The 24,598-nt window shown below is 31.0% G+C and overlaps 2 protein-coding genes across 3 annotated transcripts in view; one reads left to right on the top strand and one right to left on the bottom strand.

Annotated features, from left to right (window-relative positions):
* Positions 1–14,992, top strand: part of LOC106079072 (collagen alpha-1(XXV) chain-like) — a 38,945-nt gene extending 23,953 nt beyond the window's left edge. For both annotated transcript variants that reach the window (XM_056034884.1, XM_056034875.1), the window contains 10 exons: positions 4,368–4,403; positions 5,578–5,604; positions 9,472–9,516; positions 10,075–10,101; positions 11,730–11,765; positions 12,100–12,126; positions 12,256–12,300; positions 12,583–12,618; positions 13,733–13,763; positions 14,834–14,992. In XM_056034884.1, coding sequence (XP_055890859.1) covers positions 4,368–4,403; positions 5,578–5,604; positions 9,472–9,516; positions 10,075–10,101; positions 11,730–11,765; positions 12,100–12,126; positions 12,256–12,300; positions 12,583–12,618; positions 13,733–13,758 — 305 coding nt within the window. In that variant the 3' untranslated portion in view covers positions 13,759–13,763; positions 14,834–14,992. The remainder of the gene's footprint in view (positions 1–4,367; positions 4,404–5,577; positions 5,605–9,471; positions 9,517–10,074; positions 10,102–11,729; positions 11,766–12,099; positions 12,127–12,255; positions 12,301–12,582; positions 12,619–13,732; positions 13,764–14,833) is intronic.
* Positions 11,392–24,288, bottom strand: LOC106076685 (uncharacterized). The gene is made up of 6 exons (XM_056034860.1): positions 23,711–24,288; positions 22,907–23,040; positions 21,792–21,890; positions 19,672–19,756; positions 18,623–19,237; positions 11,392–15,652 (listed from the first exon to the last, which is right to left on the bottom strand). Exons 1-6 carry the CDS (start codon positions 24,012–24,014, stop codon positions 15,492–15,494), a joined length of 1,398 nt encoding a protein of 465 aa, XP_055890835.1. The 5' UTR covers positions 24,015–24,288; the 3' UTR covers positions 11,392–15,491.
* Between the last annotated feature and the right edge of the window lie 310 nt (positions 24,289–24,598).

The following is a 24,598-nucleotide window of genomic DNA, read 5'->3' as shown; positions in this document are numbered from 1 at the left end:
TGGAGAGCCCAGCTGATTTTGTCAAATTGGCCGCAATGTGGAGGAACGATCGCATTTTTATACGGTTCCTCTCTCTCCACTGTTGCACTAAGATTGTGGTGGGTAGCCTAGAGTCGCCCCTTTTGTAGCGCTCGTAGGCCGTAAGTACCGCCCTCTCCCTCCTTAAATGTAAAGGGGCCACGTTTGTTAAGATTTCTTCATCTTCATTTAAATCCAAAGATGGATTCAATGAGTGGTGAAGGTTATCCCCAAAAATAGAAAAACATGAGACCAGCAGAGCTCACATTCAGTCATCGCTTGCTTGGAGGGAACTAGAAGTTTGCCTGAGAGTAGGGAACAGTATTGACAACAAAACCTGGAGAGTTTAACTAGCAGAGATGAAAATTCATCGACTAGATCTGAAGCAGGTTGATTATTGGTTGCTGTTCAGTCTTTTAATTTTGTCACCTATCTTGGATTTTGGGCTCCTGTATTAACTGAAATTAATGATGCGCAATTCTACCTTCATAAAACAAGGATTGTCTATTCGAGACTGCTCACTCAAACTAAAAACATTAGAGACATTTTTAAGTAGTAATCGAGAGGACATCGCTGAAGCCAGCATTACCTTTGCCGAAAGCGTGTGCTCAGATCTGAGAATCAGTACAGAACCTCAAAAACGTATGGGCCATAATAAAAAGATGCCTGGTGAGAAAAGTGACTACTCTGTACTTACACACAAAGAAGAGCTACGAAGGGAAATTTATTCTACCTTGGACAGGATTGTTCAAGAAATAATCACCCGATTCGAGCAAATTCATAATGTAGCAGATAGATATGAATTTTTGTCGCCTTTCCAGCTATTAAATCCTCAGGTCGAAATCAATCTCGATAGTACTCCTAGCGACATTGATAAAAACGAATTTCTGCTGTAGCGAAAGAGGCTTCAACGGTTTGTCACAGTTTCATCAGAAGCCTCCGAATTTCCAAAACAAAGACCTGTTGAGCTCTTGAATTTTATAAAAAAAATATCAGCTAGATGATTCAGTCCCGAATATCGTCATCATGATTCCCCTATTTTTAACTATTGCGGTAAGCGTCGCTACATGCGAGAGAAGTTTTTCCAAACTTAAACTGATCATGAATTACTTGCGATCAACGATGACAAATTTACGACTCACTAATTTGGCCATTTTGTCCATTGAACAAGGGCTGGTGGAAAAAAATGAATTTCGATAAAATTATTGATACTTTTGCCAGCAAGAAACCGCGTAAAATTCATTTGTAGTATGTTTATGTAAAAGTGATTTTTTTTTGAATTAACAATATTTGATTAATGAATACATATTATTTGAAGAGGTTTTGCAATGTTATTAATTAGTTATTTTTTTTTTTGGGGGGGGGGGGGCATCAAGATGAGGTACCGCACCAGGCATCATATACTCTAGCTACGCCACTGGAACTTTTACCCTCTAAGCAGTAATAAGCATCAGTTTTACTCACTGAGCAGTAATATACATCAGTTTTACTCTCTGATCAGTAATATACATCAGTTTTACTCTCTGATCAGTAATATACATCAGTTTTACTCTCTGATCAGTAATATACATCCATTTTACTCTCTGATCAGTAATATACATCAGTTTTACTCTCTGATCAGTAATATACATCAGTTTTACTCTCTGATCAGTAATATACATCCGTTTTACTCTCTGATCAGTAATATACATCAGTTTTACTCTCTGATCAGTAATATACATCAGTTTTACTCTCTGAGCAGTAATATACATTAGTTTTACTCTCTAAGCAGTAATATACATCAGTTTTACTCTCTCAGCAGTAATATACATCAGTTTTACTCTTTGAGCAGTAATATACATCAGTTTTACTCTCTGATCAGTAATATACATCAGTTTTACTATCTGAGCAGTAATATACATCAGTTTTACTATCTGAGCAGTAATATACATTAGTTTTACTCTCTAAGCAGTAATATACATCAGTTTTACTCTCTGATCAGTAATATACATCAGTTTTACTCTCTGATCAGTAATATACATCAGTTTTACTATCTGAGCAGTAATATACATTAGTTTTACTCTCTAAGCAGTAATATACATCAGTTTTACTCTCTGAGCAGTAATATAGATCAGTTTTACTCTCTAAGCAGTAATATAATCAGTTTTACTCTTTGAGCAGTAATATACATCAGTTTTACTCTTTGAGCAGTAATATACATCAGTTTTACTCTCTAAGCAGTAATATACATCAGTTTTACTCTCTGATCAGTAATATACATCAGTTTTACTCTCTGATCAGTAATATACATCAGTTTTACTATCTGAGCAGTAATATACATTAGTTTTACTCTTTAAGCAGTAATATACATCAGTTTTACTCTCTGAGCAGTAATATAGATCAGTTTTACTCTCTAAGCAGTAATATAATCAGTTTTACTCTCTGAGCAGTAATATACATCAGTTTTACTCTCTCAGCAGTGACATCTCATCTCAAACATGTTCCTTTTTATAAGCGCACATTTTAAACTTCCGTTTTCTTATTCTTACTCATAAGTAGTGATGGGAACTAAACTAACTTTTAAAAGTTAAACTAAAACTAGTTTTCAACTAAAATAAAGTAGTTAACCTATTAATTTATCATGAATTTCAAACGATAGTTAAACTAAACTAAAGAAAGTTAATTAAACTATAACAAACTATTCATAACTTTTTTTTTGTGAAAGGGGGGGGCAGGGTTGAACTACACCTATATAGATAAAATCATCCGATTGTATGCCTACGGTACGGTTTGATCTTATTCTTTTAAACATTCTGGTAATATTTAACCATAGTAAATCAGTAATAAGGAGTATATATCAAATATGTATGTTTCTTACATAAACGTTAATGCCACACAATATAGAAAAGATGTCTAAATAAATATGTGTGCTTGTATTTTTGCCTTGAATTTAAAACTTAAGAAAATAATGATACTCTTTTTTTAAAATTATATTAGCTTATTATATAACGGAAAATCTTACTTATACTGGTAAAGTTTAAAATCTCATTAAATAACATACATTTACAATTTCAAATTTAAATCTAATATCCAAAGAAATAGAAACGAAACCGTTGGAGTTTGAAAAACATTTGACTTCTATAACTATTATATAGTGTAAAATACATGATTGACTAAACATGCCGATGTGCTATTTTCTTGTCTGACCACTAAAAATACAACTAACACTATTGCATAACCGTTAAACGCGTAAGGGAAAAAAACAGGGTGATCTTGTCATTATGGACTGCAAGCTCAGTACACTATATAGTCTTACACGTGTACGTCTATCTGGCCAGGTTGTTAAAATCAGTCAGACACACCGTCTATTTACTATTTTAGTGTAAAGATATATCTACGAACATGCTTGACTAGCCACGCCAGTGTGTTATTTTCTTGTCTGACCACTCCACATTAAGCAAAGCTATTGTATAACGCTTAATGCAGGATAGTCTTGCAGTATTATCGACTACACACATACAGTACACTAGGCCTACACGTGTATGTCTAGATGACCAGGTTGCTAAAATCAGTTGGACACAGTCTATTTACTTTATGGTCAGAGAGGGTATTGATTAAGATTTTTTTTTCTATAGTTGGTTATCCTAATGTTTTTAGATCTATAGGCCTAGCTATTGATTTAGACTTAATAAATCTCAATAATAAGTCTTAAGACTATAGGAAGTGTGTACTTGATGTTCCTGCAGTTAAAAAAATATTGTTTGTCGCAAACGAATTGATTAAAACCACTAATCAGATTCCCACTATAAACAGAAATTAAACACCATCACGTGACTCACCAAAAAATTCGGAACAACCCCATTCATAATATTGCATAGAAGCTTTTGGCAAAAATGTTTAACATTTTATAATACTGCTACTTTCAAGTGCAGATATTGACCCCAATAGCTTCCACCGCCATCTTACTTTTGCCTCTTCAAATGCAGACTGACTAAATAGTTGTTAACATTTTTTTGTTAATCAAATTTATTGGTATCACATGACCAGAAAACAGGGGTGCGCTTTTCAACCCAGACCACATGTTGAAAAGTTTTACAAATTTTAATCAAACTTTTTAGTTAGTAACTAAAAAAAAAATAATTTAACTACGATTTTAACTAAACGTTTTTTTTTTCTAGTTAAACAATGGCCTTAATTTTTTTTTTTTAGTTAAAGTAAAAGTTTCTAACTTTTTAGTTAACTTTTGCCCATCACTACCCATGAGACATAAATCTATCAATAGATGAAAGACATCATTCAGATATTTCTTTATATTAATACTTTGAAAAAAGACACATTTTTTATTTATTTATTGTTGTTTTTTTTTCAAGGTTTAGATGGCCTAACAGGCCCTGGAGGTCCGTCGGGTAAGTTTTGTTCTCGTTTCATTTTTGTTTTTGAAAATGTTGCGTCTAAACTGTATTAAGTCTAATTAAAGACCTTATATTGAAGTAATAGAGAAAAGTCTAATTGAAGACCTTATATTGAAGTAATAGAGGAAAGTCTAATTGAAGACCTTATATTGAAGTAATAGAGGAAAGTCTAATTGAAGACCTTATATTGAAGTAATAGAGGAAAGATTAATTGAAGAACTTATATTGAAGTAATAGAGGAAAGTCTAATTGAAGAACTTATATTGAAGTAATAGAGGAAAGTCTAATTGAAGACCTTATATTGAAGTAATAGAGGAAAGTCTAATTGAAGACCTTAAATTGAAGTAATAGAGGAAAGTCTAATTGAAGAACTTATATTGAAATAATAGAGGAAAGTCTAATTGAAGAACTTATATTGAAGTAATAGAGGAAAGTCTAATTGAAGAACTTATATTGAAGTAATAGAGGAAAGTCTAATTGAAGAACTTATATTGAAGTAATAGAGGAAAGTCTAATTGAAGACCTTATATTGAAGTAATAGAGGAAAGATTAATTGAAGAACTTATATTGAAGTAATAGAGGAAAGTCTAATTGAAGAACTTATATTGAAGTAATAGAGGAAAGTCTAATTGAAGACCTTATATTGAAGTAATAGAGGAAAGTCTAATTGAAGACCTTAAATTGAAGTAATAGAGGAAAGTCTAATTGAAGAACTTATATTGAAATAATAGAGGAAAGTCTAATTGAAGAACTTATATTGAAGTAATAGAGGAAAGTCTAATTGAAGAACTTATATTGAAGTAATAGAGGAAAGTCTAATTGAAGAACTTATATTGAAGTAATAGAGGAAAGTCTAATTGAAGAACTTATATTGAAGTAATAGAGGAAAGTCTAATTGAAGACCTTATATTGAAGTAATAGAGGAAAGTCTAATTGAAGACCTTATATTGAAGTAATAGAGGAAAGTCTAATTGAAGACCTTATATTGAAATAATAGAGGAAAGTCTTTCAATGACATAGTCAGAAAAAAAAAGTTTTCTTACTGGAAAACTATATCCTGTTAGCTATCCATTTATTTTAGACATGAATAGAACAAAGTTCAAAAAGAATATATTTAAACATCTTCTTATTTCAATTATTTTAAAAATGTTTTTTTATTGTTTTACAGGGTCATCTGGCCCAGCTGGAGCACCTGGTAGGGCCCTAATATGTTGCCTATGTCAAATACTTTTAAAATAAATAAATGTTGTTTTTTTTAGCGGCCCTAGTAAGGGGGAAAAGCCGCTATTAGGTTTGTGCAAAATATCCGTCTGTCTGTCCGTCTGTCACACTCAGATCTCGAAAACTAGAAGAGATATGAAAAATATTATTTCATCATTAAATGTGGCTTGAAAAGTTTAGGTGCAACGGCTACTTTTGGTTTTCTAAAAGCAAACCGTTTAATTTATAAAATTAATTATGCAAGCGATTTTTTCAGAAAAATACACCAATTCTAAAACAATTAGGTAAATGTAAGGGAGGCAATGTTACAATATGCTAACAAAGATGGACAATTTTTGTGTATTTTCAGTATCACTAAGTCAAATATATTGATAAAATGTACAAGAAATGTTTACAACAAATATAAATAATAGTTAAAGGTGTTTTTTCTGGTCAACTAGCTACTAAAATTAAAAGAAAACATTTCTGTTTGTTTATAAAGGCTAATAATGCATTTTGTATGTAAATATCACGCACATTTTTTAAAATGGTCTTTTTATGCAGCGACTTTCGTGCAGTAGCGTAACGTCGCAACATCATCTGGTGCCAAACCAATTCCTTAAACTTTTTTAAAAAATCAGATTTTATTTATTTTTTGTTTAGTGCCCCCATCCAAATAAAAGAAGATTATTTTTGTGCATTTTGTCTGTTGTTCGGTCTGTCCGTCACGATAAGATTAACAAATAACACTAGAGGCTATTGTAAATCTGATTTAACCTTTAATTTTTCATTCAGAAATATTGCAATAGTTTTAAGTATCTATAATAGATTGTTCCGGATTTTTTGTGACAAACAAATCAATGCCAATGAATATTTGTTTGCTCTTCTAACTTATATTAGATTTTATTTCCATGCTTAAACGTTGCAAGAAACACATGATCTTTAATATATTGTTCCGGTTTTTAATGTAAATAGCAATATAAATGCTAAATTAAAATATCTATACTGATTTATATTTCATTAACTATAAAGTTGTTCCGGATATTGTTTTATAAAAAATAAATTATGTCAAATGATTGTTTGAAATCGCATTATTGACTAATATTACACTTATATTCTTTGACACAACGTCGCTATAGTTTATTTATCAATATCAATTGTTCCGAATTTTTAATTTAAAACAACTTTATGTCAAATAATTTGTTTTTCAAAAATATCGACAATAGGTTATTCAGGCTTTTAAAATAAGAAAGTAATTAATTAGAAACGACTATTGAAAATCAATTTCTAGACTTATTTTACAGTTAATTTTCTTGTCGAAATATAATAAAAGTTGTTTAATCGGTAAATAATGTTCCGGATTTTGTTTCGAAAAAGAAATCGAACTACATTACCTTAATTTTCTTATAAATCGTCGCCAAAAATGATCCGAATTTTATGTGAAAAATCTAATAACGCTAATAAATGTTTGAAATCCCTCTTGTAATAAATAAAACAAATAATTTTCTCATTTACGAAAATTGGTTGTTCCGGATTTTTTATGAAAAATAGTTTAACATTTAACTTTCTAGCTAAAACGTTAGAAAATCTAATTATTGTTAATATTATGCTCCGATTTTTAAGGAAAACAACTTCCTAACACCAAAGTATGGTTTGAAAAAACCTATATAAGGCTATGGTACATGTAATTTTCATAACAGACCATCCCACAAATTTAATTAACGGCATTTGATTAATCTGGAATTCTTATTTTCTCTCACTATAAATATATAAACATCCGGAACAATCTATTATAGAAACTTAAAACTAATGCGATGTTTCGGAAGGGAAATTAAATTTTAATCAGATTTTCAATAGCTTTTAGTCTTTTTTTTTCTCGCTATTAACATAACGGACAGACAGACTGACAGACAAAAAAAAAGCGTCTTTAATCCGTTTATATATATATATATATATAATATATATATATGTATATATATATATATATATATATTAAGTCTAACTAGCCCATCAAATGAAATGCTAAAAGAACAAACTCGGTGCACCAATGTCTATGATCCCTCAAGAAACTGCTCGTAAAGATGACATTTTTTAGTCTAAATAGGACGTGTGACGTAATGGAATTTTTTTCCTTTGACGTCATATAGAGTTAATTCTTTAAATGAAATGCTAAAAGATCTCACTCGGTGCACCAATGTCTATGAACACTCGACAAGCTGCTCGTATAGATGACATTTTTTAGTTTAACTAGGACGTGTGACATAATGGAATTTTTTTCCTTTGACATCATATGGAGTTAATTCTTTAAATGAAATGCTAAAAGAAATCACTCGGTGCACCAATGTCTATGAACACTCGACAAGCTGCTCGTACAGATACATTTTTTAGTCTAACTAGGCCGTGTGACGTGGTGGATTTTTTTCCTTTGACGTCATATGGAGTTAATTCTTTAAATGAAATGCTAAAAGAAATCACTCGGTGCACCAATGTCTATGAACACTCGACAAGCTGCTCGTACAGATACATTTTTTAGTCTAACTAGGCCGTGTGACGTAGTGGATTTTTTTCCTTTGACGTCATATGGAGTTAATTCTTTAAATGAAATGCTAAAAGAAATCACTCGGTGCACCAATGTCTATGAACACTCGACAAGCTGCTCGTACAGATACATTTTTTAGTCTAACTAGGCCGTGTGACGTGGTGGATTTTTTTCCTTTGACGTCATATGGAATAAATTCTTTAAATGAAATGCTAAAACAACTCGGTATAGTAATGTTTATTAAACCTCGTAATGTTACTCGCATTTTACAAAGACATAATAGCTAGATTTAGATCTAATCTAGATTTTTGTACACTAGATCTAGATTTTTTTTACACTAGAGCTAGATTTTTTACACTAGATCTAGATTTTTTTTCTTACACTACTAGAGCTAGATTTTTAAAACTAGATTTAGATTTTAAGTTCTAATTAAAATCATTATAGAATTTAGATTTAAAATTTCTTGGTCTAGTTTGGAATGTTTGTTGTTTTACGTGTTTCGGATGTTCCTTCAGAGTTGTAGTCCAAACCTCCAGTAGGACGACGGGGGATGGGAGCGGGCAGGGTTTGAACCTGGGACCATCGATGAATCCAAACGACAGTCCAGCGCGCAAACCGCACTATCAGACAGCCGTGATTTAGACTAGATCAAGATCTATAATTTTAATTTCTAGGCTTAAAGTGTAGATTTTTATTTCTTAAGTCTAGATTGTCAATATGTCAATATTGCAATGTTATAAAATACTAAAACTAATCTACTATTTTAATATTTCATATTGCAATTTGTCTATTAATTGATTATTTAGTGTTTTTTTTTATATAAATCTTATCTATATTATCCCAAATATATATTTTAGATCTAGATCTAGTAGATATAGATATTGAGAGTGCTAAATTAGTAGTTTAATTTAGGTAGATTTACATCCTCATTCTAGTTCCATTTAGGCCTAAATGAAAATGCTCAATACCAAAAGATTATCTAAAATCGCTCTTCTGACATATTGTACATATCCGGTAGTTGTCATTCCGTAATGTGTAGGTATATTATCAATAGTAGGCTATTAGTTTGTAACCAGTTTGTCATTAGATTAAGAGCAATGCCTGGTCGTGCGGTTAGCGCGCAGGACTGATTATCTCTACGGTCTCGATTTCATACCCTGCTCGATGCCATACTCAGTCGACCAGGGATCCGTCTCCCACGGGGGCCGCCTCTGAGTTTGTGTGGCAACACAAACTCTCTTTGTAATCTTGTTTAATATATACTTGAATAAATATTTAATCACAAACTACTTGAAATTTAATTACTTTGTTAATTGTCTCAAGGTTTACCAGGAGACATTGGACCAAAAGGAGATGCCGGTCAAAAAGGTGAGAACATTTTTACACACACAAACAAAACTTTTTATTATTTATCTCACTCGCTGGCTCTTAATTATTTCTTCCTCTTGGGGGCGATTAAATAAATATTTAAAAAAATTGACTCAGTTATTCCTTACCATGAACTTAGAAGAAGTTAGCAATTTTCTTGTTCTAAAATGACCAGAAATCAGAACTTTCTGAAGTCAACGCAGTCGTTGTTGTTTTTGCTTTCTATGTCTACCAATACATTTTAAAGGCTAAATTAAAAAAAAAAAGAATGTTCATCAAACAAATTGATACATTTCCTTTCGAAAACACTAAATTGCACTTTACCACCTCTAAACCCAAACTCAAGATGGTAGATATGGACTTAGAAATACATGTATGGACAAAATTATGCCACGGACAGTCTTTTTTTTTTTTAGTTGCGTAATAAGCAAGCTCAAAACAATATTGTGAAATGGTTACAATAACCTTTTATAACGCATTTTTTAACCTTACAATAACAAATTTCATTCAATATATATAACATAAGTATTAAATTTCGCTTATTATATTTCTTTGCAGGAGAAATGGGTTCACCAGGATCTCCAGGTAATATATGATGTCAAAGTATAGGCCTATAACAAAGCCTGTACTTTTACTGTTTGTCTAGTTTTCTATACAACTAGTATTAACAGTGTCTTTGATTTCGACTTTTACCATTTGCAGCACTAGCAAAATCAACTGCATTACAAATGTTTCTTAGTTTGCTTCCACATTCGTTTCAAGAGTAATATTACAATTGTAAATTGTGACGACAATCCGAAATTCGTACAATACGATCTAGCAATGGTGAAAACTTTCTTATGTCAAAACAAAAAATGATTTCAAAACTATGGCTATAGTTTTCAAAGCAAGACCTGGAGTATATCAAATTAATTAGGTCGCACTTGATAAGAGGGAATCCTAGGTCATATTATTTGCACACAATGTAGGCCTACTAGTGTGCAACGATTACCACTAATAGCATTTACTAAAGCAATGAAGGCTGCTTTGCCAATATCAGCAACACTTTTGATATACGATCTCTAAAAGATACATTGTAAGAGATCATTCTGTGATATTGCCCATTGCTCTAAATTACTGAGCTAATTTAAAAATAGTAAATTTGAATGTTAACAACAAAAACCTTTTGTAAAAAGACAATACCTCCGTAATACAATACAAAATATAATACAATAATTTTAAAAAATAATTTTAAAAAATATTTGATTCAAATTTTAAATTAACCATAGAGTAATCAAAACTTCTATTCAATTACAAAGCTTATATCAACTCTGTCCCTCTGCATTGTTTGATAAAAAAAAAGGATTCTCCTCACCCAATCTCGTATGAAGCTGAAATTGTGCACAGCTATTTCTTTTATCTGACAGCACTAGAGTCAAAACTATTGGTAATTAATTATTCTGTTTGACAGATGTGGTGGTATAAGTTGAATCAGTCCCCTTGAGGACTTTTGAGCCCTACGTGATTTATTTTTAATGATCATTTAAACATTCACCAAGATAAACCCTTCTTCCCTCTCCCTTTCATAACTGGTCCAGACAAGTGATAGCGCATTAAGTAAGTTAGAATTCAGATTTTCTTTTTTTTTTTTCAATTTGCTTATAATCAAAGCATGGACGGGACACATGCAAAATAGCAAACGCGTAAAAGTCGCAAGACCAGGAGATCAACTTACGCAATTGTTGTATAGTTCAGTATACCTAAGTCAACAAAATCCATCCCAAATAAAAGTCAACCAAAATTATCAATAAAATGAAAATATATATGCACTGACTTGACAGATTTTGATTGAGCTGTCGGATGGCACTCAAAAAAATAAGGTCCACTGATAAACCAATTTGTCCAATTATCTTTATTGGACAGCAAAGCTATATATGGTATTGCAAGTATATGGTTAAATTTTGAGTCAATAAAAATTAGTTACATGATTGATTCAAGGTGATTGATGCAATTTCACTCAATATAAGAGAGACTTTTAAAAAGCAATTTTTATGCTTAATTAATTTGTTTGACAGACTGCAATAAGCTCTGAAGCAAAAAGTGAAAAACATTTTTGGGATCATTTCCCCAGGGAAAATAGCGTACACCTTTAAAAAACAAACGTCGATTGTTACGATTTGTATGTTAATACTTTGCAAAATAATAATTCATTTTGTCTGATATTTATTTGAAAGGTTCTACAGGAGAAGTGGGTCCAGGTGGTCCAAAAGGCAAGTGGTTTACTTTATTTAATTGCTTTTTCATTTCATTTGCCCATTCTTTCTTTTAACTTCGAAAGAAATTAATATTTTTAGTACTAATAACTAAAGGCGAAATCATTGAAATAACATTCTCGCTTGCATTTGTAGTGCTTCTATGTAGAAAATACAACACACAAAAGCGTGTAAAAAAATAGTTACAAAGTAAAGTTTTAGGTATTTACTTTTGTCTTGTGTTCATTTGTTTAAAAATATAATAATTTTAATCAATAACTTATAATAACTAAAATAAGTTCTTTTATACCGTAAATGTTTAAAATATTTTTACTTTTGTTTTCTTGTACAGGGGAACCTGGAGTGACTGGAGCATCTGGTAATTTTCTTCTATCTTTAAATAACAAATATTTTATTTTTTGAATATAAGTAAATGACTTTCAAGCAAATATAATCACATACTACAAGTAGTAGGGCCTACAATAGATGAATATTTTTGTTTCTACAGGTGCCCCAGGAAACCCCGGAGATAAAGGAAAAAGTGGTGAAAAAGGTATGTTATATTTGTATACATACACCCACGATTACATAATTAAAAGTGTTTGTTTTGGGCTTTATATGTCATATGCATTAATTAATATGTTTTAATACTACATTAGATACTTTCTATTTACAATACATTAATGTTTGTGTGAGATTGTGTAACAATGCAGGAAGATTGAGGAAATATGTTATATTCTACCAATGCCTACCATACAAATGAATCACTGATATGTTATTAAACTATGCCTCCTAAATCCCATAAAATATATGTTGTTCGTATACTTTGTTACAGGTGAACCAGGCGAGAAGGGCATTAAAGGAGACAAAGGTGAGTTCTTTCCCAGATAAGGAAGAAAAACACAAGATAACATCATTCAGCTGAAGTAAACTCTAATTGGGTTCAGAACAGGAAGGAGTATTCTAGTAGTGCTCTGGCAAGAAACTAGTCAGTAGGCCTACATCGTAGTGCATCGTAGCCTCCATACAGATCTAGTGAATTCCAGATAATTTGTGCAAGATATGTGCTGCATCTTACACTACACTAGATCATCGCGATCATGGTGAAGCATATGCTGCCAGACCCTCCTGGCTTTGTCAGAGTTCACCCAGGGTTTATATTGTCGAAATGTGCTTGGTGCTTTGAGACTTACTGTGGCCAGCGCACCCTCTCTTGGAAGGGCGTTTGCTACCTCATTCCCCCCCCCCTCACGCCGCAGTGAAAGGGAATCCCCTTTATAAGGACCTCAACTCCTATAGCATCAGTAAAGCAATAGATGGCGATTGATGGGTAGGATTTTTACGAGCTTTGTAACATCTGTTTTAGTTTGGCAGATGAAATGTGACTTGGTTTGGCCCCGCCCTAACAGGCTCGTGCTAATAGGAGTGTGCGACCTCCTTCACGTAAGGCAAGTAATAATTGTCCTTATGTGTACCATAGCAATAGAGAGCCCAGCTAAAAGTTAATGAGTTTCCTTTCCCTCAACTGATTAACCAAAATTGTAGTGGGTAGCCAGACTTAAGCAGTCACCGCATATATTCTTCTGCTCTGAAAGAGAGAAACTTCAAGCTGTTTCCATGGTGTGGTTCGAGTATTCTTCCTAAAAGATTATAGAATAAAAGCATATTGTTCACTTTGAAAAGATATATAGGCCCCTAAATTTATATTAGTGTGGATGAAATAGGTCTACTCTCCAGTATCGGATGCAGCATTGAGACACATTCAAGCTATATTTCTATGATAATAATTATTCTTAATGCCTTATTAAATAAACTTATTTCAAATAATTTCAAAGAATATGTTATTAAATGAAGCAATATGGCCTAAAAGCCTAATGCTTTAGACAGGAGATGTACCATAAACTTTGACCCTCCCCCTCCCAAATGACAAAATGCTTACACAATAGTTTGAAGACAATATACTACAGAAATTTTGTAACTTCCAGGTGGACCACCCGGACAGAATGGATAAATCAGGTGAGTAACATCTAGTATTTTGTAGTGTGAATAATTAATGCAACAAATTAGGTGATGATTTGAATTTTGGGAAATAAAGACACTTTTTTTCAAAGGCATATCAAGTGGATAAAAACTTTTCAAAAAATAACCATTCTTAATGACTGCAACAGAAGCAGAAGACTACAGATGCTGTCAAACTATACTATTATATAAATTTTATACTAAATATTATCAGGCATTCAAATAATGTAAACAATTATGCTGCAGAAAAACACTTGAAAAGAACTCTATTAATGTAATTAATAATGTATTTATGTATACTGGTTAGCTAATGTAACTTTTCGTTTTAAGTAACCTTTGTTATTATTATTTTCTAGTAAGTTCCAATTGAGATTAAAAGTAAAATGCTAGTGAATTTTAAGTGCTGTATTTATAGAGCTTAAATGTTTGAGCATAGTTGTCTGAGCTTAGTTGTCTGAGCATAGTTGTCTGAGCATAGTTGTCTGAGCATAGTTGTCTGAGCTTAGTTGTCTGAGCATAGTTGTCTGAGCATAGTTGTCTGAGCTTAGTTGTCTGAGCATAGTTGTCTGAGCATAGGTGTAGCAAAACATTCTTTATGGTGCTTGGCATAACTAATCAAAATGTTAATAAGTAAAAATGACATCAACAGTACAAGCAACAGTTAACATAGGAACAGCCTTGACTCATTTTAAAAAGATTGATTTAAAAATATCACAAAGCATCCAATCAGGCTAAAAGAAAAGAAAATGGGTATAATTAAAAAAAACTAAGACATGCAAGTGATCCCAATCGAATAATATAGTTTCACTGAAATATAATGACTTTAAATCAATTATGAAGGTTGCTAAAGTAGCTCAATTTATTTTCTTTAAATTTATTCATATTCATTAATGAAATGGTGAGATCTAAGAAGCCAATGTCAGTGCCAATTATCTTAATTTCATGTAGAAACCTTATCTATATATAAGCTTAAAATATTTGTAACTTCCTACAGAAAGTGTTTACAAAATGATTACATAATAAGCCTACAAATTTACCTTGGTTAATTTTTTCTTTTTTTTTTTCAGAAAAGTGCATTGCCAAAGTATCTATTCATCACTAATTATATCAAATAAAAAATTCAAATTCATTTTACATTAAAGTTAGATAGTTATAGAAACTCTTTATTGTATGTATTCTATGAGTCTGATGATTAAAGAAGAGTATTTTTAATAGTGCTACTCAGACCTGACAGTACCTTTTTTATCATTTAGTATTTTGATACATTTTTTTTGTATCTGTAACATAAATAAAAATTTCAATATAAACACAAGATTAAGGGATGAATATTACCTGAATAAAAAAAAATAAAAAATAGTTTTTTTTTCCATGCTTCTGCCATAAAGTTTTCATAAACACATCATAATTATTTGACTTGGTAAAGTTAACCTTTCATACCTTAATGTAGGGCAGATGATGTAAAGGTCATCTGTTCCTGTAACCCACAGTTAAAAGAGGGTATCATGTGGCCAGTATAATGAACTATTGTCTTTACTTTTCCCCAACTAACATCAGGTACCCAACAGAAATGGGTGGACTCAGAGGTGCCCAAAGATCTCAAATTTAAAAATCTCAGTCTTCACCAGAATTTGAATCGGGGTCTGAAGCCAAGCACTTTGAATTGTTAATTGTATTTATTGAGACAACACATTATTGTTTACATCAAATGTATAAAATTACAAATCATTACACCAATTCCTGTGATATATTGCAAACAACATCCAAGTACAGCCTGAAGAAATCATCTTTCTCAATCTTGCAAAACTCTTGAAATAGGATGATAGAAGACTCACGACATTTTAAGTCAATTTGTGATTCCTCATCATCTTTCATCTGGGAGAGATCAACTTGGAACAATAAAATAGAAAGCAATTAAAATGAAAAACAACAAATATATACATATTAACAACAAAGAAAATGTAAATACAATGATTTTTTTTTTGTTTATTCACATCATTAAAGCTAATATCAGGATTGTTACACTTCTAAGATAATTATATCAGGAGTCTTATAGACATAAAAAAAAAGAACAAAGAAATTTTTTCTTATTTCTAGTAGCAGGGGGAATTTCAATTCAAAATTGTTAATAATCTTAAAAGAGGAGCTCTACCAGTGAATGCTTCTTTCAAATAATAGAAAATTTGCATTTCTATTTCTATAATGTGCTTGAAATGTGATTACAATTGTAATGATTGGATGGTCATGTGGTATGCACTCATCAATGCCACGTCAATGGTCCAAAGTCTAAACCCTGACCTTCTGTCATCCTGCAGGAGGTTTGGGCTACACGGTTGTTTCTAAAGGAAGCTAAACTTTTAAGTTTAGTCAATGATTAAGTTGTTTTTATAAAAGTTTAGTCAATGATTAAGTTGTTTTTATCATTCTCCTGGCCTCAGAATATTTTATTTTAACTTTATCACACAAAGTGGGCTTCTGTTTTGCATGCTACGTGGGTTAAGAACCTTTTTTTTTTTAAGTTTCCAAGAATAGCTCCTTTTCATGTTAATTATTCCACTCTATCAAAGCAGATATCTTATTCAAGGTAAACCAGTAACACAGACTAAAAACGCAACCTTGGTGTTATAATAAATAAAAAACTGTAATGGAATCCCCATATTGATGAAACTATAAAAAAATCAAACAAAGCATTAGGGTTTATTAGAAGAAATTTCTATAAATCAAATAAAAATATAAAACTAAAATGTTATTTAACCTTGGTTAAGCCAATAATAGAATATGCATCCTCTGTTTGGACCTCTCAACTCACGAAAACATTAAGAAACTGGAACAGACACAAAATAGAGCAGTGAGATTCATAACAAACGAATATTCGCATTTGACTAGAGTAACACCTTAATAAAATCACTACTAAATATAGAAAGCCTTCAGGATAGAAGACTTAAAAGTAAAGTAGCAATTATACATAAAACACTGAACCATAATCTTCATATACAAAAACAAAATTTAATAAAATACTTAGAAAGACACAAAGATAAAGGCACATTGCTAGGACAAATTTGTACAAAAGCTCCTTCTTCCCTAGCGCTATTAGAGCATGGAATGGGTTGCCTGAGCTAGCCAGGAAAACCAGTGACTTGGTGGAGTTTAGGTCATTGGTTAATATGCATGACTAAATGCATCACGCGTAGGAGGTAATGATCTTATTTTTTGAAATAACGTTTGTATAATATAAGATAAAATAAGAAGATAAAAATTTTTAAAACTGTCTCAAATCTCTTTGTAGCAGATGAAATTTTTCTTTTCCATCTTCCTAGCTATTGGAGACAATGATTCGGAGTTTTAGCCAGAGCTTTTTGGCCAGAGTCTAGATCTGCATACCATGTACCTTGTGCAACTGAACTTAATGAAGTATTTTAGCTTTTTTTAAGGAAAGTGACACCTCCGATGGTTTTTACTGATAACATAGCTGAAGAAGTTTTTGAGTAGATTACATTTAAATTGTTTTTCTCCTTTTTTTTCTTTTTTTGGGGGAAATACACCTTTGGTGTCCAAAATAACATTTAAAAAAAAAATCTATAAGTACAATATTTTCAACCATAGGTTTAAACATTAAAGTAACTAAGGGTTCCCGATCACTTCATCCCCGGTCATTTCATCCCCGGTCACTTCATCCCCGGTCATTTCATCCCCTGGTCATTTCATCCCCTGGTCACTTCATCCCCCGGTCACTTCATCCCCCGGTCATTTCATCCCCAATTAAATATTTTATATATAAATATGATTATGTAGAATGCTTTCTTTTTTACATTTTATGAAATATTACTAATGCATTTAAAGTGTTTCCTCTTCCACTTTGTATTCTTAATGAGAAATCTAATATTATATGGTTAATCTGGATGCGTACTTATCTATAGTGTAATGATCAAAGGCCAAGGTGTGGTGCAAGTAGTGGGAATCTTTTGAGAGATAGAAGTGTGATTAGAATAATTATGACCGTGCCACTGATAACTTATCATCAAAGGCCAAGGTGTGGTGCAAGTAGTGGAAATCTTTTGAGAGATAGAATTGCGATTAGAATAATTATGACCGTGCCGCTGATAACTTATCATCAAAGGCCAAGGTGTGGTGAAAGTACGACCATGTTTCACTTTATTTTATTTTTCAATTGCTCTTTCTTGAAAATGGGCGAGTCATTTTTAGCCTTGAAATATGTAACACTGGCTAAGAGAATAACAAACATTGTTCATCAATATGAATCGATGGATCGTCTTCTGTACTTACAATTGATAGCTTATCTATCTTACTGATGTAGATGAACACAAAAACACTTTTTTTTACATTACCTCTTTATTTTTACATGCTAAATTTTTTTAGTTTTTAATGGCATTTAATTTTAATTTTATTCTAATCTAAAGTGTTACAATTTTGTCCTTTAAATAAAAAAGGAATAGGGCCTACATTAAATATTGCTCACTTAATGCTTTTTAAAATTACATTTTGTTAGATAAAATGATCAGATGATGAAAATATCAGGGGATGAAATGACCGGGGGATGAACTGACCAGGGGGATGAAGTGACCAGGGGATGAAATGACCGGGGATGAAGTGACCGGGGATGAATTGACCAGGGATGAAGTGAACGGTCACCATAACTAAGAAATGGTTTACATGTTTAAGATGTTCCTTCTAAGTTGAAGATAATTTACTTCCTAGTCAAATCCTCCAGCAGGACGACAGGGGATGGGAGAGGGCAGGGTTGTAACCCGGGACCATTGATAAGTCCGAATGACAGTCCAGCGTGCAAATAGCACGAACAGGCTAATCATTTTAATGTATAAAAAAACAAAAGTACTTACTCAATACAATGTATTGTGCTAGGGAAATTAACATTGCATCCATCAAAACAGCAAGTTCACATTCAGAAAGTGAGTTTGTTGAAAAGTAACCTTTTAAAATTACTGCTCCTGCCTTGCATATATCTTTCACAATTTTCTCACTATCTGGCAACTTGACAGTTTGATCATCATGATAAACAGGGATATCCAGAGAGTTATTTCCCACAAGTTTTGTCTCTTCACCATTTAAAATTAATATATCTTCTTTATGACTATGAGATTTTTCAGCTGTGTGTTGAACATTTATTACACGACCCTTATTAAAATAGTGAGCCATAAGTATTGACACCATAATATCTGTTATGAGTCTACCAACTTCTAAAACTCTAAAAGTGTATATAATTTCTCCAAAGTCTATTATTCCATATTTCAGTAGCAAGTATTCTATTGAAGCATTTTTAGAGGTATGTTGACTCTGTGTTAGACAATTTAATAGTTCCAAATGACTGCCCTTGGTCTCCTTAGACACTGAAGATGAAAGTGAAATTTCAGTACACAGAAAATTGTCTTTTCTTAAATCTATCATTGCTTCCTTAACAATTACATTTAAAGTATGAAAATCGCCATGGACAAATCCTGAAATAGAAAGAAATTAGATATAATAGGCAGACTTTTTCAGGCAAGCAAGAATTACATGATGATAGCACAATGATAAAATTATTTTTTAGATTGACAAAAAAAAAAAAAATTAAAGCTATTGATTTTGATGGCAACCAGTGCATTTCATTGTTTTATCTAAACCTATAAAAATGTTATGCAGTGTTTTAAGTAGTATACAATTTTCATATGTCATTTCATACCACTTCCTTCAGAAATATTTTTTCATCATATTAATACATCTCCAGCTAAATTGAATTGGTATCAAGTACCTATTCTCTAATGTCTTAAAGCAAAACACAAATAAATGGTCATATTTTAGTCGTATGTATTATGTAGCAATCATTTATGTAGTTTACAAAAATTAAAGTTGAATAATTTAGCTTAAGAACAAACATTAAATTTAAACATACCTTTTTTCAAGACATTTTGTTTCGACAGAAATGATTTCTCAGCATCTTCTATCGCTTTTACAATTTTTTCTTTCAAGTCTTGGCACTGAAAAATTTAAGAATTTAAGAACATTAATCATTTTCAATAAAAAATTATTCCAACCTATTTCAACAATGAGAGCCATGTTGCAAGCAAGCTAAATAAACAAAAATTACATGAATAAGTCTTTTATGTAATATTAATAATTCCTGAAAGAGGAAATACTGCTATTGGTTTTGTGTGGTCTCTCCATTTATCTGTCACATTCAGATCTCAAAAATGAGAAAAGCTATTAAAATCAAATTTCATGACATTTTATAACTTGCAAAGTACAATGGCTACTTTTTGGCCTTTTGAAAGTCTTTTTAAATTTTAATGTTGTTGTTTTTTTCATGAAAATGTCAATCTTTAAAAAAAATTTGACTTTTATTTTATTTACTATTAATTGAAAAAAGGTGAGGATATATTAATCAAATGTGATAATAACTTGGTATATTATTTGAACATTTATACATACAATTTTGCTACCAAAAAAATTATATAATTCTAATAATACAATTAGCTACTAATGATTTATAAAAAAAAATTTTTTTTTCTTAAAAAAAAAAGTTAAAAAAAAACAGTAGATTAAAACACATGCACATAGTTTTACATTTTTTAAAACAAGATTTAAAATACTCTGTTAAGTGTTATTTACTACCAGTATGTTTAGGGGCAGTCTGACAGTAAACTGTTTTAAGGACAGGACTTCTCCCAGAGGCTAAGAATGAGAAATTGGCCATTCACCAAACAATTCTCCATAACTAGATTATCATTAAATCACATTCGTAATGGTTACTTCAACCAAAGCCAAATGTATCCCTATCACAGTAAGGCTAGAGACTGATGCTCATGAAAAAGTCCTTTGATTTCCTGCCAACTGTGAAAGGTTGCCATGATAAGGGCTGTAAAAGACTGCTTACACTAGATTATCCGATTCTTAATGAATATAGGTATTTACCAATATGTATGCCTATTCATCATACAGTCTCATAAAGCTTCTGGGTCATGACTGTCACAGACTGATAAAGGATGAGTGAACATGCAACTAGTTATATAATGCCACTGAGTGATTATTGAGGAAGAAATGTGATTCCGCTATGTTCAATCATTAGGCCAGGCTCACAATGAGCCATGTTGTCATAACCAACAGTTCATTTAATATAAAAATATATACTCATGAATATTCAACAGAAATAAAAAATAAAGTATCCCTTTCAGACTTTGCAATCTATAAAGCAAATGATGTAAAGGTCATCTGTTTCTTTGGCTAATGGTTAATGAGAAGAATATCATGTGGCCAGCACAATGACCAACCACCTTTACATTACCAGTCAGGTGTCCATTAGAGTTGGGTGGATTCATAGGCATCCTTAAAATTCTGAAATTAAGAATCCCAGTCTTCACTGAGATTAGAACCCTGGACCCAAGAAGCTATATGCTTTACTACTCAGCCACCAAGCCCCTTTCGAATAATAACAACATAATAATTATAAGAAGAAGAAAAATAACATTATTATTATTATATATTTCCAACTTAAATGTTATGGAGGGAGAGCTAGTTTTTTTGATACTTTGTAGTTCATAGTTTCTGATATTCATGCTAAAAGTATTGAAACCTGCTTTTTTTCCTACATTGCTAGCCAAACCATGGAGCCATGCCTGAACCTTTCGCAGGCTGCCTAGCGCTCTGAGTTTGTGTGAAAATATAAACTTCATAAACATTTTTGTTTTTTTTAATTTTTATAATTGTGCTTCTCACTAGAACTGGGTTTCATTTTAAAATTACTATATACACAAGAAGATTTTTAAATTTTGTTTGTATTAGCAAATGACTTATGATAAAACTGATGATTTTCTACAACAAATGAATATGGATTTTTATTAGGTAACTTACATACTTCTCAAGACCATTGAAAAGAAGCTGCTTCTCGGTATTATAATATTTCATGTAATTTAGAAGTTAAAAAATAAAATTAGATTATAATAAAAGCAGAAGTACAGTCAGTAGTTTTAAGCAATGTTTTACAAACATTAAAATATAATTAGAATGCTTACGCACCTTGACGTTGCAGAGATATTCTTCTTTTTTTAACAAATGAAAATTACTAAATAACCATGCATCTTCTGGATCAGGATTCAAATTTTCAACAGAGAAGCTCTGAAAAAGTAGGGAAGTTACTAAAAATATAATGAGATAACAAGAGAACATTAGAATCTATTCATCATGGTCGTAACAGAAATCTTGTTCAACATATAAAATATTTTTGTTATTAAAATACAAAAATTTTTTTAAATTCCAATAATCTCAATACAGGCATACATTATAATTCCATTACTTATCAATTTTTAGACAAATTTTTATTTTTACATTTTTTTGGATACAAAATAATGATAATTAAATTCTGTTCAAAGTAACTAAGGAACGAATGCAGGCCAAATTAAACTATAAACTACAGAATAAACTTTTACTCTGTAGAAAATCCTTATTAAACTAATACCAGAAAGGTAGTTAAATTTTAAGGCTTATGAGTTTAAGGCTTATGGCTGAATGGATAATTACTTAAACCCAAAATGACATTTAAATAGTTCAAAATTGTTATCATTGTTTTTAGAAAAAGACATACTGTTATCACATATTCATTACAGTTTAAGCTGCATTGTCCCGGTATTCACTAAGCCCATACTGAAGTTATTGTTCCCCTTTTTTTTTTATTTATGCTTCAAGGAATATCAAGTGGCTAGTGGAAGTCTTATTTTTTCTCCCTTGCATATGAATTGATCATTTTTATTGAACTATGTTGACCTGTATGAATTTATATTTTTTTTTATAATAAATTTTCAACAATAAATTAATATTATTTCTTTTGTAATTTAAAAACATTTTTCTATTTTCATTAAAACTTAGAAGAATTCAATGAACTAAACAATCTAGTTTCTGTTCTGTCAGTCCCATAAATTCATTTAAATGTTTGAATGTTTGTGTCATTTGTTTTTCTTTTCCTAAAAAAAAATGTTTTTTTTACCTCCACAACTATTGGTTCTTAAATTAGAAATGCATTAAAAAAATATATTTTTAAGCAAACTGAGGTTTTGTGAAAGTAGAGTTGGATTTGATTTGATTTATTTAGCAGATTTTTTTTAAAAGTCTGTTATAAAAGTATTTTTGTATCTTACCTCAAATGTCTTATGTAAATATCCAACTAAAGCTCCAGTTTCAAAGAGTGTTCTGATGTCCCGTAGATCCACAGCATATTCCAGTTCTATTCCAGGCAGGTAAGAATATAAAATACATAAATATTTTGAACCACCTGCAATAAATAAATGGCACAATATATATTTTTGTATATTTAAACAAATCATAATTTAAGATAAAAGAAAGTGAGAAATAGTATAGGACCTATTAACATTAAAGTTAAATTTATATTCACAATAAGAAATGTATGTATGTGTATATATGGACGTAATTGTCTTCCATTAAGAATGTAATTTATGACATAGGATATATATATGATGTCCTAAAATTATTTGTCATGCACATGAAAATGAAACAATATGAGTGGACTGAACTGGAGTCCACATTAGATTAATGATGTGTTAAAATTTTCAAAAAGAATTTGTTTAGCTTTTATAAGTATATAATCTATATTTTAATTTTCACTACAGATTCAAATCATTCAATCATAACAATAGATCTATGATGTTAATAACAATTTAGGTCATTGCTTAATATGCATGAGCATGGCGCGTAGGACATAATCATCTTCTTTTTTTAAGTAAGGACTGTATTATATAAGATAAGATAAAAAAAAAATTATACAAGCTGAAAAAGAGAGTCAATTAAATCTTTAAATTGATTCAAAGAGAGATATACAGATCTAGATATGAACTTCATCTATGATCTATATATATATATATAGTATATATAAGCCTATCACCTAGATTCTTGATTATAATAGAGATGTATGCAATTTGAATTACCTTTTTCAAATGACTGTGTATAATTACCATCTTTTCCTTTTAAAAATTCAGAACATATGAAGCCTTGTTGAAGCAAAAATTTAACAGCTGTAATCCTTTTAAACAAAGTTTCTTCATCTTTTTTAAAGAGCAGAATTTTAAAGATGTATTTGTCTCCTTCCTTAAATGGATGAAGCTCTTGTACCAGTAGAACTTTGTCTTCATGGGATTTAAACTGCTTTATAACACACACTTGTTTATTGTAGGCGTTTAAAATGAAATCAGAAATATCTGAATCTGATAAAGTAAAATGGACAGTTTCCATTTTAAATTTCAACTTATTGATACAAAGATAGTCAACAATCTTGATATTCAATGATATTGTATTTAGATCTAGATCTTGATCATATGTCAAATATGTGATATAGGCTACTCATATAAATATGATATAGACAGATATAGTCTAGATCTAGGTGCAGTCTATAGATCTAAATCTAGATCTAGTAAGTAGTATACACTTATACAGGTACAGGTCTACAATGTACAATGAAGATTAAAGATAGACTGTCACTATGACTATGAGTATGTTGACTATAGGCTATAGGTCTATATACTTTCTAGCAGTAGCATTTGCAAATGAAATGCAGAACTTTGGACCAAAATTATAGAACTAATAATTTTCGTGTCATAATATTACTTTCATGATCATATTTATTCTTTAACGCCCGCATTCATTGATCAATGATAAATGTGAACTACAGGACTACAACCGACAGAAAGAACTGTACTATCTACATGTTGTTTTTGTTTTATTTTGTATTGCACCACGATGATCACCTTTGTACTTTCACCTAGATATATATAGATCCATGTCACATCCTAAGTTACCAATATTGCGAATTTTTCGCC

This window comes from Biomphalaria glabrata, chromosome 1 (assembly GCF_947242115.1).
Source record: "Biomphalaria glabrata chromosome 1, xgBioGlab47.1, whole genome shotgun sequence".
NCBI classification, from domain to species: domain Eukaryota; kingdom Metazoa; phylum Mollusca; class Gastropoda; family Planorbidae; genus Biomphalaria; species Biomphalaria glabrata.
The sequence above is the reverse complement of the archived record's forward strand: the minus strand, read 5'-3'. Positions and strand labels throughout refer to the sequence as shown.